The sequence below is a fragment of the Lampris incognitus genome, chromosome 6, assembly GCF_029633865.1.
Source record: "Lampris incognitus isolate fLamInc1 chromosome 6, fLamInc1.hap2, whole genome shotgun sequence".
In the NCBI taxonomy this organism is placed as follows: Eukaryota; Metazoa; Chordata; class Actinopteri; order Lampriformes; family Lampridae; genus Lampris; species Lampris incognitus.
The window spans coordinates 65732302-65748393 of NC_079216.1; the positions used below are offsets into that span (position 1 = coordinate 65732302).

At 47.7% G+C, this 16092-nt stretch overlaps 1 protein-coding gene across 1 annotated transcript; it reads right to left on the reverse strand.

The window, feature by feature from the left end:
* Window positions 1-1381: 1381 nt before the first annotated feature.
* On the reverse strand, window positions 1382-3388 carry lrrc4.2 (leucine rich repeat containing 4.2). The gene has a single exon (XM_056282295.1). The coding sequence runs from the start codon at window positions 3386-3388 to the stop codon at window positions 1382-1384; it is 2007 nt and encodes a 668-aa protein (XP_056138270.1).
* Between the last annotated feature and the right edge of the window lie 12704 nt (window positions 3389-16092).

The following is a 16092-nucleotide window of genomic DNA, read 5'->3' on the forward strand; positions in this document are numbered from 1 at the left end:
GCTTCCAGTTTCTACCGCTAAACAGCTTAGATGCTGATGGAAACATATCCGGCAGGAAGGAGAAAAAATGGCAGATCAAAGTGTCTCTGATTAGAGAAATACAAACCAAAGGTTTTTTATTTTTCATAGCCTCCTTAAGTCTCCCCATAAAAATAGTGTTGCTCAAAATAAACTCGGAAAAGAAGAAGAAAAACAAATTCATGTTTCAATGTAGTCCGTGAAAAAGCCCCGATATCAGACATTCATGTTGTTTCATTTCCATCCTCTCATCTTCTTCTTCTCCTCACCCCCCCCACTAAAACCAGAACGGTCAGCAAAGCCCCATATCACTGCACCACATGTCTGCTCCTTTGAAAAATTAGCATTGGAATGAGCCCTTGCAGAGACAAGTCAGGCAACTGCTGTAATGCATTACTGAATTAGCCCTAAACACTACACAAGCCATTAAGAAGCATGTCAAAACCCAGGGAAAAGAAATAATACAAAAAGGCAACCAATAAATGAACAAAGTAATTGCAACAACTGCTATTAGCCTGCGCTTCATCTTTGCTATTTGAGCCGGAGGGGAGTCATGTGCACACATAATAAAACAGGCTTGGTTCGCTACAACTATGAAGCATTGACATCGTCAAAGAAATGCGACTTAGCTCCTGCAAACAGAGGGTTAAACCTTAGCTGCAGAAATTCACTGCAGTCCAAAAGCATTTGGCTGATAGCTACTGAACAGCACATTCTATCTGTGCCATTCCACTGCTATCCCTGGACAAAATGTTTCCATCCATCTAGATTTTTTTTCTTGTTAGTGTACGTGTACGGTATGTGTGTTCCTTACTCTGGAAATACCCTTTATTGCATATAATATTTGGCACAGTATAAATTGGAGCATAAATCTGGGGCTGCGTTTAGAAACTGGTGTCTGTATAAAGGTTTGTTTTACTGCATCCTAAATTGTGTGGTCAAAAAAACAAAAACAAAATACGTCTATCTAGACAGAACAACCTTCATTTATCAGTCACAAAACAATTCAGTGTCTCTCTTTTTAAATATAAGTCACCAGTTATTAGAAAATAGTTTAAATTTACTTTCTTTTCTAATATAATCTGCATCTCTCACCACTGCCTGACAGTAGATTTTTATATATATATATATATATATATATATGTATATGTATATATATATATATATATATATGTATATATATATTTGTTTTTTATATTCATATATTTATGTATAGGCATGTACAAGAAACCAAAATATGTCCGTTTTGCACTTCTGTACAAAAGAGAGTTACCGTTTGTTCTTTGTGCATTCTATTGCATGGACTGGTGAGCAGAGAGGTGGAGAGAAACATTTGGGGCAGTCAGAGAAAGATCCAAAGCACTCAGATTTGGGTTTCTTGAACCTTCTCCTTGTGACTAGTCTTAATGATGTAGGGCTCAGCGATGGTGCTGATGTGGCTGTGGTGCTGTCTGACAGAGCGGTGCAGAGAGTTGCCTAGGTTGTTCTGGGTCCAGTGGGCTCCATAGGCCCCTCGGCGCGATGAAGAAGATGAGGAGACGTACCCCGGTTTAAAGGTGTTGCTGTTGTGCTCGACCAAGGTAGGCAGCATCAGCCCTGCCTCATCAGAGACACAAGACCCAGAGTTTGGTGGTGGAACAGGAGGGACCTCCTCCTCCATCTGTATGATTTCTATGGTCTTGACTGCTGCCACCGTGCTCCTCTGTTGATGTCGCTTGCGTAGCTTGTAGAATGCTATTAGCATTGCAGCAGCAAGTAGGGTGACGGCAACGAAACAGCCGATGATGATCTTGGTAGTCTTCATCACCTCATCTAGGCTGGCAGCTGGCCCACTAGGGACTCTGGCCGTTGGAATAGACACTTGCCGTGGAGTCTGTGTGTTCTGAAGCAGCACGGTGGGTGTGGAGATGAAGACTGGCTGAAAGACAGAAGGTGAGGCAGGGACAGTTGGCTTGGGTTTAGGGGTCTCTTCCACTGTGGGCTCTAAGATCTCCACTGTTACCGTGGTGAAGTAGGACAGGATGGAGGTGTTGAGCTCAGCATTACTGACATTCAGGTAGGCTGATGCATTGGAATTTCCTGCCATGTTTGTCACCATGCAGGTGTACACCCCTGTGTCTGATGGAAGAACGTTGGAGAAGTTGAGTGTTCCATCATTAAGGACTGATATTCGTGGGTGAGCTGAACCATGTGTCAACACTGTCCCATTGGGGAGAAGCCATCGAACAGAGCTCATGGCGGCTGTGCGACACTTCAATTCTGCCACCCTCTCTGCTGAGATGTTCAGGTCTCTAGGAGCATCCAGAATGAATGGTGCTGAACACTGAAAGGTGGTCTGATCCACCTCCACCAGGTATCGTCCTCTCATATGGGCCGGGGTGTGGCACCGTCCACAGCATGTGGAATTAGTGGGAATGTATTCTCTGAGCCACCAAGAGAGCCACACTACATCACAGTCACATCGCCAAGGGTTGTGGTGCAAGTGAAGCTCCACTAGGTACTGTAGAGGGGTGAAGAGGTCATGTGGGAGGGATGAGAGGTTGTTATGGGCTAAATTTAGCTCCACCAAGGCTGTAATGTCATCAAATGCATTCCTCTCAATTGTTGTGATAGCAGAATTCATAATCCACAGTTTACGCAAGGACTTGAGCCCACGGAAGGCCCCAGGCTTCAGCTCAGGGAAAACATTCTCTGAAATCTCTAGTTCCTCCAATCCTACCAATGGAGAAAGATTGGGAAACTCCCTCAGGTTACACATCCCCAGATTGAGGTACTTGAGATTTTGGAGGCCCTCAAAGGCCCCATCAGAGATATATTCCAACTTCCTCAGTTCTCCCAGATCCAGTCTCATGAGGGAGGGGACACGGTTGAAAGCGTAGGAGGGGATGCTCTCAATGGGGTTGTTCCTAAGCCACAGCTCCCTCAACTTGGACAAGTACTCGAAGGCTCCACTGGGTATGACTGTCAGTCTGTTGTCAAACAGCTCTAAGGTGTTGAGGCTGGTCAGGCCATTGAAGGCACCCACCTCAATCTGCCTGATAGCATTCCTGCCCAACTGCAGCACCTCCAGATGATGCAAGTGCCTGAAGGTATCTGCCTGGATGGTTTCTATACTGTTCTCCATCAGGTTCAGGTACCTGGTGTTAGGTGGGATGTTGGGAGGTACCCTTACCAGACTTCGGCGAGTACACACCACCTTGCTGAGCTGGTTCGTGCAGGAGCACACACCCGGACAGTTCTGTGGATTGGCTGAGCCCTGCGCTGGGCCTGCAGCCTGGCACACACTAAGAGCTGGCACCATGAGGGAGAGCACGGCGAGCAGGGCTGCTTTCCAGGTAGGCTGCAGAGTAACCCGGCCCAGAGGACTCATGGTGTGGAGGGCTCATTATTCTGCATGGTGGGGTGAGATGGCACACACCGGAGGACAGACCACCCTAGCCTGGCCGGAGCAGGGCAGGCATCCCAACTTCCATCGACAGTGCAGAGAGACGCTACGCAGAAATAAGACAGAGGGAGAGTGGGTGAGAGAGAGAGCGCGAGAGAGAGAGAGAGAGAGCGAGAGAGAGACAGATTAGTGTGAGAGATGCAGCAGAGGAAACGGATTGCAGCAATAAAAAGGAGGTCTGAAAAACATTATCCATCACCTACCTCATTAGTTGGAAAGTGCTCCTTTTTGCCTCCAACCGAATGTCACAAATAGCAGTCATGTATAACATTCATTTATGATTTTCTTCCAAAGAGAGATGTTAGCTGAAAAAAGATGTTTTGCGATTTTTCTCTCCCCGAAAAAGTGTGGTGGCCCTCTGCTCATCAAAGGTACAAAATGGCTCCTGTTATTGGGTATTAAGAGCGGCACGGAAAACCCTCGGAGCCATCAGTAAGGCCAGGCAGGCTGGGCAGGTACCTGGATCCCTCGTGCTCCGCTGACTGCCCACCTACCAGGCTGCAGACTCCCAAACATATCCTCACCCCAGATGAATCACAAAGCTCCATAATGCAGTTTGGTAAGATAGAGGAGGAGAGAAGAAGTGACCAACAGAAGTGAATAAATACCCTTAGCTGGCCAGTCCTGATGCATGTGTCGGCTGGTCAGCTAGTTGCCCGTTTGGCAAAGAGACCTCTCTCTCGCTCTCTGTGACTTTGCCAAGGGCTAGTCGGTCGCTGATTTGCCCTATTCTAATGGAGAACGAAAGACACCCAGCACAGTCATCCCCCTCTCCTCTCCTCCTCTGTGTTCCTCTCCTTTTCCTCCTTGTGTTGAGCTGGCCCTGGTCAGAGCAGCTGCAGGCTGCTGAGTGCACAGTTAGCAGTAATCCGTCTATTCCTCCTTGGGGGGGGGGGGGGTCGGGTTGGTGGGAGAGATGGTGGCGCTGGCAAAGGGGGGGGGGTGGAGAAGAGAAGGAGCTACACTCCCGGAGCTTCGCAAAAAAAAAAAAAAAAAAGCGGTCGGAGGAGAGGGAGAGGAAGAGTGCGCTCTTGTCCTCCTCTGCAAAGAGAGAAGACAGAGGTTGGTGCTGAAGAAGATGTGCGTGGTCGTGAGCTCCGTATCCGTGTCCAAAAGCAGAAGCGGGTATTGAGGTTTTCCTCTCTCGGCTCGTCGTGTCTCTCCGGGCTGTCTCCTGCAGTATTCCTCTCTTTTTCTCATTCGTCAGTTTTTGTCTTTTTGTCTTTTTGTTTCTGTCCTTGTCCAGAGCTGAGGTAGTAAGTTGTATCAGTTAGCCCTCTGTGTGGCTGTCAGACTTGCGGCTGGCTGGTGGGCTACTGCAGTAACCAGTGTAGAGTGGAGCGAGGGGGGGGGTCAGGGGGAGCTTGTGAGAGGGGCAGAGAGGGGGGGTAAGGGGGAGGGAGAGAGAGAGAGAAACAGTGACGGATCCAGAGCGAGAGAAAGATAGAGCAGGAGTGTGTGAGAGAGAGATGAAGAAGAAACACGCGAGTACTCCAACAAGCAGCCCACCGTCACAGCAGCGGCGGCGGTGGCGGCGGCGGCAGCAGCAGGAGAAGCATCCCAGTCGCCCTCTCCTCTTCTTGTTTATTCCACAATCTCTCCCTCTCTCTCTCTCCCCCCCCCCTATTTTCCCCCCTTCAGTGTATGTCGATGTTGCAGGCAGCTAAGACGCTCTCTCTGCCCCCCTCCCTTTGTCCTTCAGTGGGAAACGTGAATGTACTGCTGACGCACTCCCCTCAGCTGCTCAGCCAGCCTCAGAGCAGTGCATTGGTTTGATGCAGTGTTCCTGTGTATTAACACATTCAACCTCCCCCTCCTCCCCTACACCTCCCCCTCCCTCCCTCCCATCACTGTAACTCTCCTCTCCCGTCTCTCTCACTCACCCTTTCTCTCTCTCTCTCTCTCTCTCTCTCTTTCTCCGTTACTACATATCCCACCTCCTATCTCTTCGCTCCCACCACTTTCCCTAGGCTGACCCGCCCACCTCCTCCCCCCCTCCCTCCCTTCTTCCCCGCCACCAAACCCCGTGTTCAAAATTAAACGCCTCGACTTTCGGTGTACTGTGTCATAGAGAGACAGGAGGTCAGGTTCTGTGCTTCAGCTCCACGCTGTTCCCGTGTTCTCCTTCCCCCGGAGCTCAACGGTGTCCGTGTTTTCCGGCGGAGATTACAGCGCCGCCGCTGCTCCGCGCCCCGTGTGAGGCACGGCTCTGCTGAGCATCTCCCCTATGAGTTATCACTGTAAAGATAGAAGGTGTCCCTCATTTTTCCTCCCTTGCAGTACATGGGTAAGTGAGAGGTGTGTGTGTGTGTGTGTGTGTGTTGGAGGGGGGCTCTGTGACATCACAGAAGGCTGAAATGCTGACTCTGCTTCCTTCTGTCTGCTGGGCAGTCTTCTCCTCAGGGGAGAGAGCGAGAGCGAGAGAGCAAGAGAGAGGGGGGGGGGGAGAGAGACGGGGGAGTGAGAGAGGGAGATAGAGAGAGGGGGGCGGGAGAGAGAGGAAGAGAGAGCGGGAGAGAGGGGGGAGGGAGCGGGAGAGAGAGAGAGAGCGAGGGGGAGGGAGGGAGAGAGAGATAAAAGAGCTTGCACATAGTTATCTCCGAAAGAGGCAAGAAAAAGAAAGAAAAAGAAGGGGAAGGGAGAGAGACACAGACAGGCAAAGGGAAAGAGAGATGGAGCGGAACAGGAGGCGATAAATCATTTCTGTGTCCTTGGTGAAACAGGTGCGTGGAACAATATAGAGGGAGGAAGAGGAGGGTACCTTAGAAGAAGAGGAGGCTAGGGAGAGAGGAGGAGAAGGAGGAGGAGAGACGAGGAAAAGTGATGCCCCGTCGTCTCCTCCGTGAAAAGGTGATGAAAGGCGACAGAAAAGAGGGATGGGGACCGAGGAGGAGGAGGAGGTGAGGGAGGAGCGCTTATAGTATTGGATCGGGCATCATTTAAATGCAGGCGAATGAGTCTCCCCCCATGGTCACCCCCCGCCTTCTCTGTTTTTCTCCCTCTCCTCCCTTCTCTCTCTCTGCTCCTCTTCCCTCCCTGTCTTGGATAGTTTGCTCGTTGCTTGGGCTGGTGATAAGATAATCGGTCGTTTTACAGCAGAGAGGCGCTCATTCATTTTAACATACGGTACATGCTGCCAATAATGAACGTGCCACCATCAATTTCACTTTTGATTTGGTTCAGTTTGGATAATGAGGTGGACATGTTTGCGATACAAAAAAAGCCCATGAGGTGAAGAGGGTGTTGTGAAATTCATGCTGCATGTCCACCGTGGGCAGTGTGGATGACGAGGACCTGCTGACGGTGGTCTGAACGGATGTGACGTCACTCACTACGTTAACACGATGTTAGAAAAAGTGGATTTATTGTGTTAGTCCGGCTAAAACTGGACTTTTAAAATACAGGTCAACGTGTCAGTCCGACTGAAATCGTACTAAATCGAATGTCTCGAAGTCGGACTAACACCTGGATGACGCAGTTGGGGATGGATTTACTCAGGCATGTATACGCTTCAATCGGCACCGAACTGGCCTAGGCGTTCTGGGCAGGATCCATAGTTCCCACAGCGGTCTTTCACCCGGAAGTGTGAATATGGATGGAAGGAGAACGCGGAATGGCGAACTATTTAAGAAAGTGGCGGAAAAGTTGTACCAAAAGTAAAGCGTAGAGTACGTATGAAGCGTACAGCGCTGTAAAGCTGTCCATGTCCACGCTTGCTGATTGCTAACTTGTTTGCTATGTGACGCAACAGGTCAACTGGAAGAAGGTCCAATAGCAACCATCTGAAAGGGGGCACATCGCCACCTACCGCACCGGGGCGGACATACTTCCGTCTATAAATCGATTCTCCCCGGTTCTTGTATACTGGGACAACGACAGTAGTCCAGTTACATGGCCTAATCGAGCTACCACTGTAGCTGGACTTCACTGTGCATGTAAACGCAGCCGCTGACTGAAGCGGTTTACAGGAGTAAGCCAAGAGGACAGATGCATGTTCTATGATCCACTGTTGGGTCATGTATATTTAATCGAATAATACATTATACTAAATTAAATATGATGCTCGGTAGAGCATTCTCTGGAAATAGTGGGGACAGTGTTATCCTTGTCCGTGCATTTTCCAGACAGTGATTTAATTTGAAATACAACACAACAGTTCATATCAACATTTTCATCCATTTTTCAAAAGACCTGTTGCTGAAAGAGCGTTCCAGCCATATGCTAAGTAACCTCCGCTTCTCTTGCAGGAAGTTCAAACAAAATGCTTTCGTTAGATTTTTTTCCCCCCTTCCCTTTGGTCACTTTATGTCGTGTTTATATAGGTCACATTATATGGTTTTTTTCAGGGCCAATACCTATTACTGGTAAGTTATGGAGGCTGGTAGCCGATATTTGGGGCCGATTTGGATTGTTTATTAGTCCGAAACCCGCCGTCCACCCTTTTCCTTTTATTTTTTAATGGGGAGTACTACATGTCTGTAGTTATAGCGTTATAAATATGATATTATAAAGCTTAGTGGTTATTCTTCAATAAGCCCTGTGATGGCCTGGCGGCCTGTCCATGGTGTCTCTCCACCTGCCACCCAATGACTGCTGGGATTGGCTCCAGCATACCTGCAACCCTGGGTAAGGATAAGCGGTTTGGATAATGGATGGATGGCTATATAGCCTTTGGACCGTCGGTCACACCTCAATATCATATGATACTAGATCACATTATATTACAATATCATTTTGGATGTCTTATGATTAAAGGAGAAAAGAAGGTGGTAGTGAGGAAGAAGAGAAAAAAGAAGTAAAAGTAGAGCGAGTCAACCTAGTTTCCTAGTATGTGATGAGGAGGTGAGCTTTGATGTAAATGCTGTTTCTTCCTGGCCTCCTCAACGTTATCACGTTTCTTGCAGGGATGGGCTGCATGATCCAGAAAGGGCCGGTGTGGGTGCAGGTCTTTGTTCCAACCAAGCAGTTGCACACCTGAGTCCAGGTGCCCGGGAAGATGTTTTCAGTAGGGGGGCTGCCAACTAAAATGAAAAGTATTGTGGCGAGCCGGCGTGGAAGAATGAGTCAAGAGGCAGAGATTGCTTTTTAATCGCAACTCCCGTGCCCCATACACCGCACGACCCCGGGTTCATTCATTCATCATCTTCAGCCGCCTCTCCGGGGTGGGGTCGCGGTGGCAGCAAGCTAAGTAGGGCACTCCAGACGTCCCTCTCCCCAGCAACGCCCTCCAGCTCCTCCTGGGGGATCTCAAGGTGTTCCCAGGCCAGATTAGACATGTAGTCCCTCCAGCGAGTTCTGGGTCTACCCCGGGGTCTCCTCACAGTTGGCCGCGCCCAGAAAACCTCCAAACGAAGGCGCTCAGGAGGCGTCCTAATCAGATGCCTGAACCACCTCAACTGGCTCCTTTTGACACGAAGGAGCAGCGGCTCTACTCCGAGCTCCCTCCGGATGTCTGAGCTCCTCACCCTATCTCTAAGGCTGAGCCCAGACACCCTACGGAGGAAACTCGATTCAGCCGCTTGTATCCACGATCTCACCCTTTTGGTCACTACCCAAAGCTCATGACCATAGGTGAGGGTTGGAACCAAGACTGACTGGTAAATTGAGAGCTTTGCCTTCCGGCTCAGCTCCCTCTTCACCACAACGGTCCGGTATGACCCCGGGTGTGCTCTTTTATTCACACCGGCCAAAACGGACCAGAACTGACAATAGCATAATGGGTCTGCCCCCCATGTCCCAAGTGGCGACATCAGTCCCAGTCCTACAGTCAGTTAGTCAGTAAAGTGTCTCCTACTTGGTCTGAGTCGAACCTCCAAAACAACAACGCAAGAATAACCACAACATAAACACCACATCATTAAAACGCAGCATTAACAATCCCATCAGCCATTGCGCTCCCGCAGCGCAGAACCGCCGACAGTCAAGAGCGACCGCCTCCCCCGGTCGCTACAGCATGACGTCATTGTTTTGTTTGTAAGGCACTTGTGTAGCAGATTTGGAATGGAGTCTTTACTCACTTTATTATTAAAACTACATCCCATACAGCCCTGCCCACTGTTTAAGCTAAAGGCATGTTTTATTTTATTTTTTTGCATTTGTACGTTAGGAAAAGTTAGGCATACTGTTAGGTCTAAGATGTTACACAACCACCTGCCACTACTGGGGGGTGGGGGCAACTCCCCCCTTCCCACGCTAATGCCCGAGTCTACAAATCAAGGGCCTCAGCAGAGACTACTGGTCGACGAATAGAATCAGGTGTGTAACTGCTTGGTTGGAACAGAGACTTGCACCCACACCGCCCTTTCTGGATCATGTGGCTCGTGGCTGTCAGCATCATCGTGTGTGGAAACATAAAGAGCGAGGTAAAAAAGCCTCGTAGGTTAGGAAAAAGAAACGTCTGGGGAAAAAAAACACCTCATCTAATGCTCCCAATTGCCATTAGGTAAGGAGTTTTAGTGTGAAGGGTGAGAGAGCGGGAGGAAAAAAAGTGAGAAAAGGAGAGCGAGGCAGGGGAGATGAGGGAGGGAAGAAGGGAAGAAGATAGCGATTTGTTAAGGTAGCGTCGGCAAGCCCGGCCAGTTAATTGATAGCCACAGTTGTAGCCAGTGGCCATGAGCAAGGAAAGGTCAGTAAGCACACTGAATATATATTTCCCCTCTCTCTCTTATCTTCTCCCAGTGGTCGAGCTGCTTGTCAGGTTGAGGAGTACCAACCGCATCTGTCTTGTTATGTGCCATCCAGTGTTTTCTTTCAATACATTAAATGAGGAAGAGAAAGAAAGTCGTCCGAGGATTAATATCATGTCCTTTTTTTTTTCTTCTCCACAGCTTATCGTATTTACCGAGTTATGCTTTGTAAATTGATATTAGCATGTCGGATGTGTCAGTCCCACTTTAAATATAGCTGACCTTTCTGTAAGTCATCTCCCAGTCTTGTGCGAGTTAGAAATGCCACAGTAACTAAATTACAAGGATTTTGCCTTGTCTAGTTTCACAAATTATGAAGCCGGATGTCCATCATGCCCAAATAGAGGATACAAGTGCTAAATGTCAACGTGAGCCGTAGCTTTAATCCGACATCAAAACGTGATTGTTTTGCCAAATGCAATATCAGTAAGCAACCTTGTTGTGTGCAGTATGTTTTTGAACAGTGTGATTCAGAGCAGATGTGCTGTGCTGCCCCGTCCGCTCCTCCAGCTGGACATGTAGATTTCCAGCTGGCGTGCAGGCCCAGCCCACCTTGTTCTGGCCGTCTCCAGAGCACCACTCGCCATGCAAGCCTGGCAACAAAGATTAAATAAGAAGAAGAGTGACATGGGATGTAAGTGAAGTCCAGTGAGGGGTGTAGGTCGGTGCCAGCCATGCCAGGTTAGATTGGGGCTTGTCATAGAGCTTTGTAGGCCATAAGTGGTAGGGGGTTAGAAACCGCGAGACCCCAGATAGCATCCGGATGTGGGCCACTTCAGGCAATGATGCGGCACCGATGGCCTTCTTCTGGCCCTGACAAACTGGATGTGAGCCTGAATTGTCCCACATGTTATGATAGCAAATATGGCCCAAATATGCCAAATCAAATGTGGGCCTTTTTTTGGCAAAGCTGCGGTGCTCTTGGCAACATGTAATCTGGATGTGACCCTGAAGTGGCCCCGTGTGGTAAATGGTGAATATGGCCCAAATATCACAAAACAAATATGGGCCATCTTTGGCAAATATGTGGCACATGCAGCATTGCTATGGCTTGGTTCTGGCCCAGATCTGGCAAACAGGAGCGGATCGCCCAAGTGCCATCATTCCACGCGGTATGTGGGCCGGATGAAGTGTCAGTGTGGAACGGGTCCGGGCCACAGCAATTTTGCTATCTGGGACTGCAGTAGGTCAATACTGAGTGAATGACACCCTGCCCTCCACAGCTGTATCGGGGTTAGAAAGGAAATTGAATGTTATAGGAAGTGGGTTTTTTTCTGGTAATGTGGTATGGGAGCATTTGTGTGTGTGCACATGCGTTTGTGCGTATCAGTGTCTATCCATATGTTTGTGGTTACGTGGATGTGTATATGCACGCATATGCGTCACCTGTGTGAGCATATGTAAAAGTGTGCACGTGTACAGCGTGTGTGTGTGTGTGTGTGTGTGTTGACCCAGTTAGTATTATGCTGGGTGTGACTGTCACTGAGGGTGCAGACCACGAGGCTAGATAGCTCTGGGGCTTGTGCCAGCCGTCTATAGTGATGCTATTGCTTCATAGATCTACTGCTGCTAGATGGCCAATGATATACACATCCCACTACTCCTGCTGCTGCTGCTGCTGCTAAAGACTGTTCGCCATTACTGCTGACTGCTGCAGAAACAGCTAGACAGTCCGTAAGTAGCAACTGCCCCTGCTGAGGGTGAGTGAGGGCTAGCAGCTGGAGCTGGGCTTTGCTAGATGACCCTGTGGTCATGGGCCAAACTCATATCCTATTGATTTGAAAGGGTCAAGACACACACACACGCACACACACGGAGGCCGATAACGCTAGCGCTAGCTGCTGATGTTGGTACGTCCATCGTTCCATCACCATCACCCACCCCTGTTAAGTAACCGTACTTGATCTGTTGATGTTCAGCAGTAATGGGTAAAACAACCTCTTGTTTAGTTACTGGTGGCTACTCAAATCTAACGTTTCTCTTTGGAGCGATGGCTGTGATTGGCTGTTAGCATTAGCTATTAACTTGCCTTAGCTGCTGCTTTTTGTCTGCTGACCCTTGCCAGCTCCCTGGCCACTAAGCCTGTGCTTAGCGTGCAGGTCAGCAAAGTATTGGAACAGCATTTGGCCTGAAAAGAGAGGAGTGGATGGTGAAACAGAGGAGACCAGTGGTGGAGGCAGATCGATGTGGCCTGTATTCATTAACCCTCGCTCATGGCTCCCTTCCCTACCCCAAACACAACTCCACCATTTTAGGATGGCAGAGGGTGATTTATTAGCTGCCCTGGATCAGTCGCATCATCGACCCACAGTCTGTGGAGAGTTGACTCACACCAGGATATACCGATTCCCTCAATGTCCCAGACCGAGGACCAGTGGTGGACCAACACTGAACTGGTGTGAACCGACTCAGACGCGAAGTGGAACCATGCTGGGACTGACAGATTCATTCTGTTATGCTTGAACTCTATGGTAGAGGGGAGGAAAATTTGCTTGATGGAGTTAGTAATCTTAAAACTCAGCTAAACCCTTAATATCAGCAGGACAACGTTACTGCTGGGGAAAAACCAAATATCTGAAAATTTGGTGATTTTCTTTTTATTGCGTTAATCTATTGTACTGTATGTATCCCTTTAAGGCCTATGAATACGTTAAAGTTCCTAGACAAATGAAAAGTGCTTTACAAAGCCTAAAATGTCATCTTTGCTTACGAAGTGGCACCATCATCATTCCAGCAAATGGTGGGGGGGGGGGGGGGGGCAAGGTCTGTTTACCTTCACATACCGTATTTGCTGGACTACAAGTCGCACCGGAGTATTAGTAGCACTCAACAAAAAACACAGCAGTATGGTCAGAATCGTGGCAGCCATTTGAACCGCTGCCATTGTAGCAGGCTAACTACCATATCAACTTCTGTATGAACCGATTTACAGCAAGCTGCGGGCTCTTTTTTCTTTTCTAAGTCATGGACTCACTGAAGGGAGGTTTTGCAGTAACGCCCAACAAGCAGCGGAGTAGTATGAACATTTACAGCCCCACTGACGTGTTTTGGCACCATAACAACTAACATCCATCTATCCACCCATTATCCAAACCGCTGATCCTGCACAGGGTCCGCAGGGATGCTGGAGCCTATCCCGGCAGTCATTGGGCGGCAGGTGGGGAGACCCCCTGGACAGGCCGCCAGGCCATCACAATCAATGAAATATAGCAGCCAAATATCAAAGAATATCAAGAATATCAAAACACCAAAACTGATTCCCCTGCGAAAGCTAACAACGAACTCAACATGGCGACCATAGCTACCCTCCCAGAAGAACACCGAAAGCACCCCACTGGCTTTAGGGCAACCATTTCAACACTGGATGCAAAGCTAGACCGCATTCAAGCTACAGTGTCAGACCATGTTTTGAAGACTTTGGCTAGCAGCTTGGCATTGCTGTCTGTTAGCATAGCGCAGGTTGTTTCCAGAGCCAGCATGCGCTCATCCTGCAGGCTGGCATTGGACTGGAGCAAGGCAATCTTCAAAACATGGTCTAACAACAATCGCCATATAGTCTTTTGAACTACTCAAAGACCATGGCAAACGGTTCAATGTCCGTTCTACTCATTCAGTTTCTGTGGGGCTACAGTATTTTCAATTGGCTCACAAGATTAAGCAGTGCCATCTAATGGCCTTAGTTGAAATGCAACGTATTCGTCTGACAAAATTATATTGTTTAAGCCCCCTTGGAATATAAATTGCAGGACCAGCCTGACAGGTGAAAAACAGCGACTTTTAGTCTGGGAAATACGGTAATTCCATTAGACTATTTGCGTTTCATTATTTTTAAACAGCTTTTACATAGACTTATCCATTTTGGATCAGGCTGAAAATGTAAACCAAGGGATGCAAGCTGATAAATAACCCACTGATATATGAAATGAAAGATAATGCTGATCTGCTGTGATAGGGAAAGAAATGAAAGGAGAGAAATACACCAGGGAAGCGAGGAATGGCCACCCCAAATGACGCCTATGCAAAATGGTGAAATAGTGATGATTCTTCCATCTTCCTGTTCTGTTTAGCTCGTGTGCAGATACTATGTGGTTTCAGCCCAAACAGTGATGATCACAATCATGTTGGCAACCCAAAATGATAATGCATTATTCCTTAAACAGAATGCAAACACATTTTAATGTGGGGTGCCAGGCTTTTTTGGGGGGCTCTGTGTAAATAAAGCAAACATAGATGGTACGTCTACCTGTGTATGCCCTGATTAGATAAGAGTACAATTTAAAGCATTTATACCATGTTTTTTTACTTTACAGATATAGTTATTATTGTTATTACTATTACTAATAATCTATGATCATTATTGTTGTATATAATGTTAGAAGTATTTTATCCTTTAGTGGAGTTGGACTTAAATAGCTTTTTTGTTCTTGTTTTGCTGATGACCCCTTTACTGTTAAGGCTGTACATTTTCACTTGAGATCCAGGTTTGTTTGTTGTGTGTGTGTGTGTGTGTGTCTGCTATGCTTTAGTGTTTTAGGATGTGCCAGCACAGCTGTTTTGCACTTTTAACTGAACATAGAAATGATCCCCCCCCCCCAAGTCACTGAGGAAACAATACATGGATTATGCAAAAGTTGTCACGTCGCAGCGCTAGAGATGCGATCCTCATATTGTGTACATTTAATGATCCTTCTCAGAGGGATGTTCTTTTTTTACTGTTTTTCATTGTTCTGCACATGTGGGCACAGTGTCTACATGATTAAGACTTCACAAAACAAATGTTCATTGATTGTGGTCTCATGGGGAACTGATTTTTATTTATTTTTTTTAAAAATATCTCCATTGCCTCATTATTCCACGATATTGTTTTCGGTGGGTGTTGGAGTCCGCCAAGGTTGTCCCTCGTCTCCGATTCTGTTTGTGATATCCATGACCAGACTCTCAAGTTGAGGAGTGTGTCCGTGTCGGGAACCTCAGAATTGCATCTTGTTTTAGGTATTTTGAAAACCAGGACTGATAAATTGAATTTCTTTTTTGTCTTTTTCTCTTTTTGTGGATCCCCCCCTTTTTTTTTTTCCTCCCCAATTGTACTTGGCCAATTACCCCACTCTTCTGAGCTGCCCTGGTCCCTGCCCCCCCCGATCCGGGGAGGGCTGCAGACTACCACATGTCTCCTCCCATACATGGGGAGTCACCAGCCTCTTCCTTTCACCTGACAGTGAGGAGTTTCGCCAGGGGGACGTAGCGCGTGGGAGGATCAGAAATACTTCAGTCAGAAATCAGAAACCAAGCCGGAGGTAACGCGGGGATTCAAACCGGTGATCCCCGTGTTGTTAGGCTATATTGTTTTATTTGAGTATTTTGAAAACCAGGCTTGATAAATTGAATTTCTGTGGGAAGTGGCACGTTGCTCACGATGGAAAATTCGACAATATGAGTGTGTACACATCAGCCAGTTTACACTTCTGCTGATGATTACTCTATTTTACACACTTCAGCACATGAGCGTCCTCTCCCATAAATCTAGCATGCAGAGGTCTTGTCCTGTCTGACTAACAGCTGTTAGCAGGAACAATGCAGCTCGATAGCTTTTATTGACTCGACTCAACAGAGAACACAGAAGCGACTTGGCAGTAGGGACACAAACGGACAGCGAATGGAGGTCAAACCCTGATCCTGTTCTGACCACACTGGAAATCTGCGCCATCGACACACAGGCGAATGAACACAAACTAGTCGTAAGTGTGAGATTTTTTTATTTTTATTTTATTTTTTTTTAAGAGAAATTGCTGAGGCAGTCATGCTTGCGTCAAAGCAGTTGCGGGCGTCTTATGAGGAATGAGCTGTGCCCCCGAGAGACAGACAGGGTGATGGTAAATGTGTTGCAACTGCTTATCAATAATCCATTGTTTAACCGCTTTCAATAAATCCCATTTAGAAAATAGA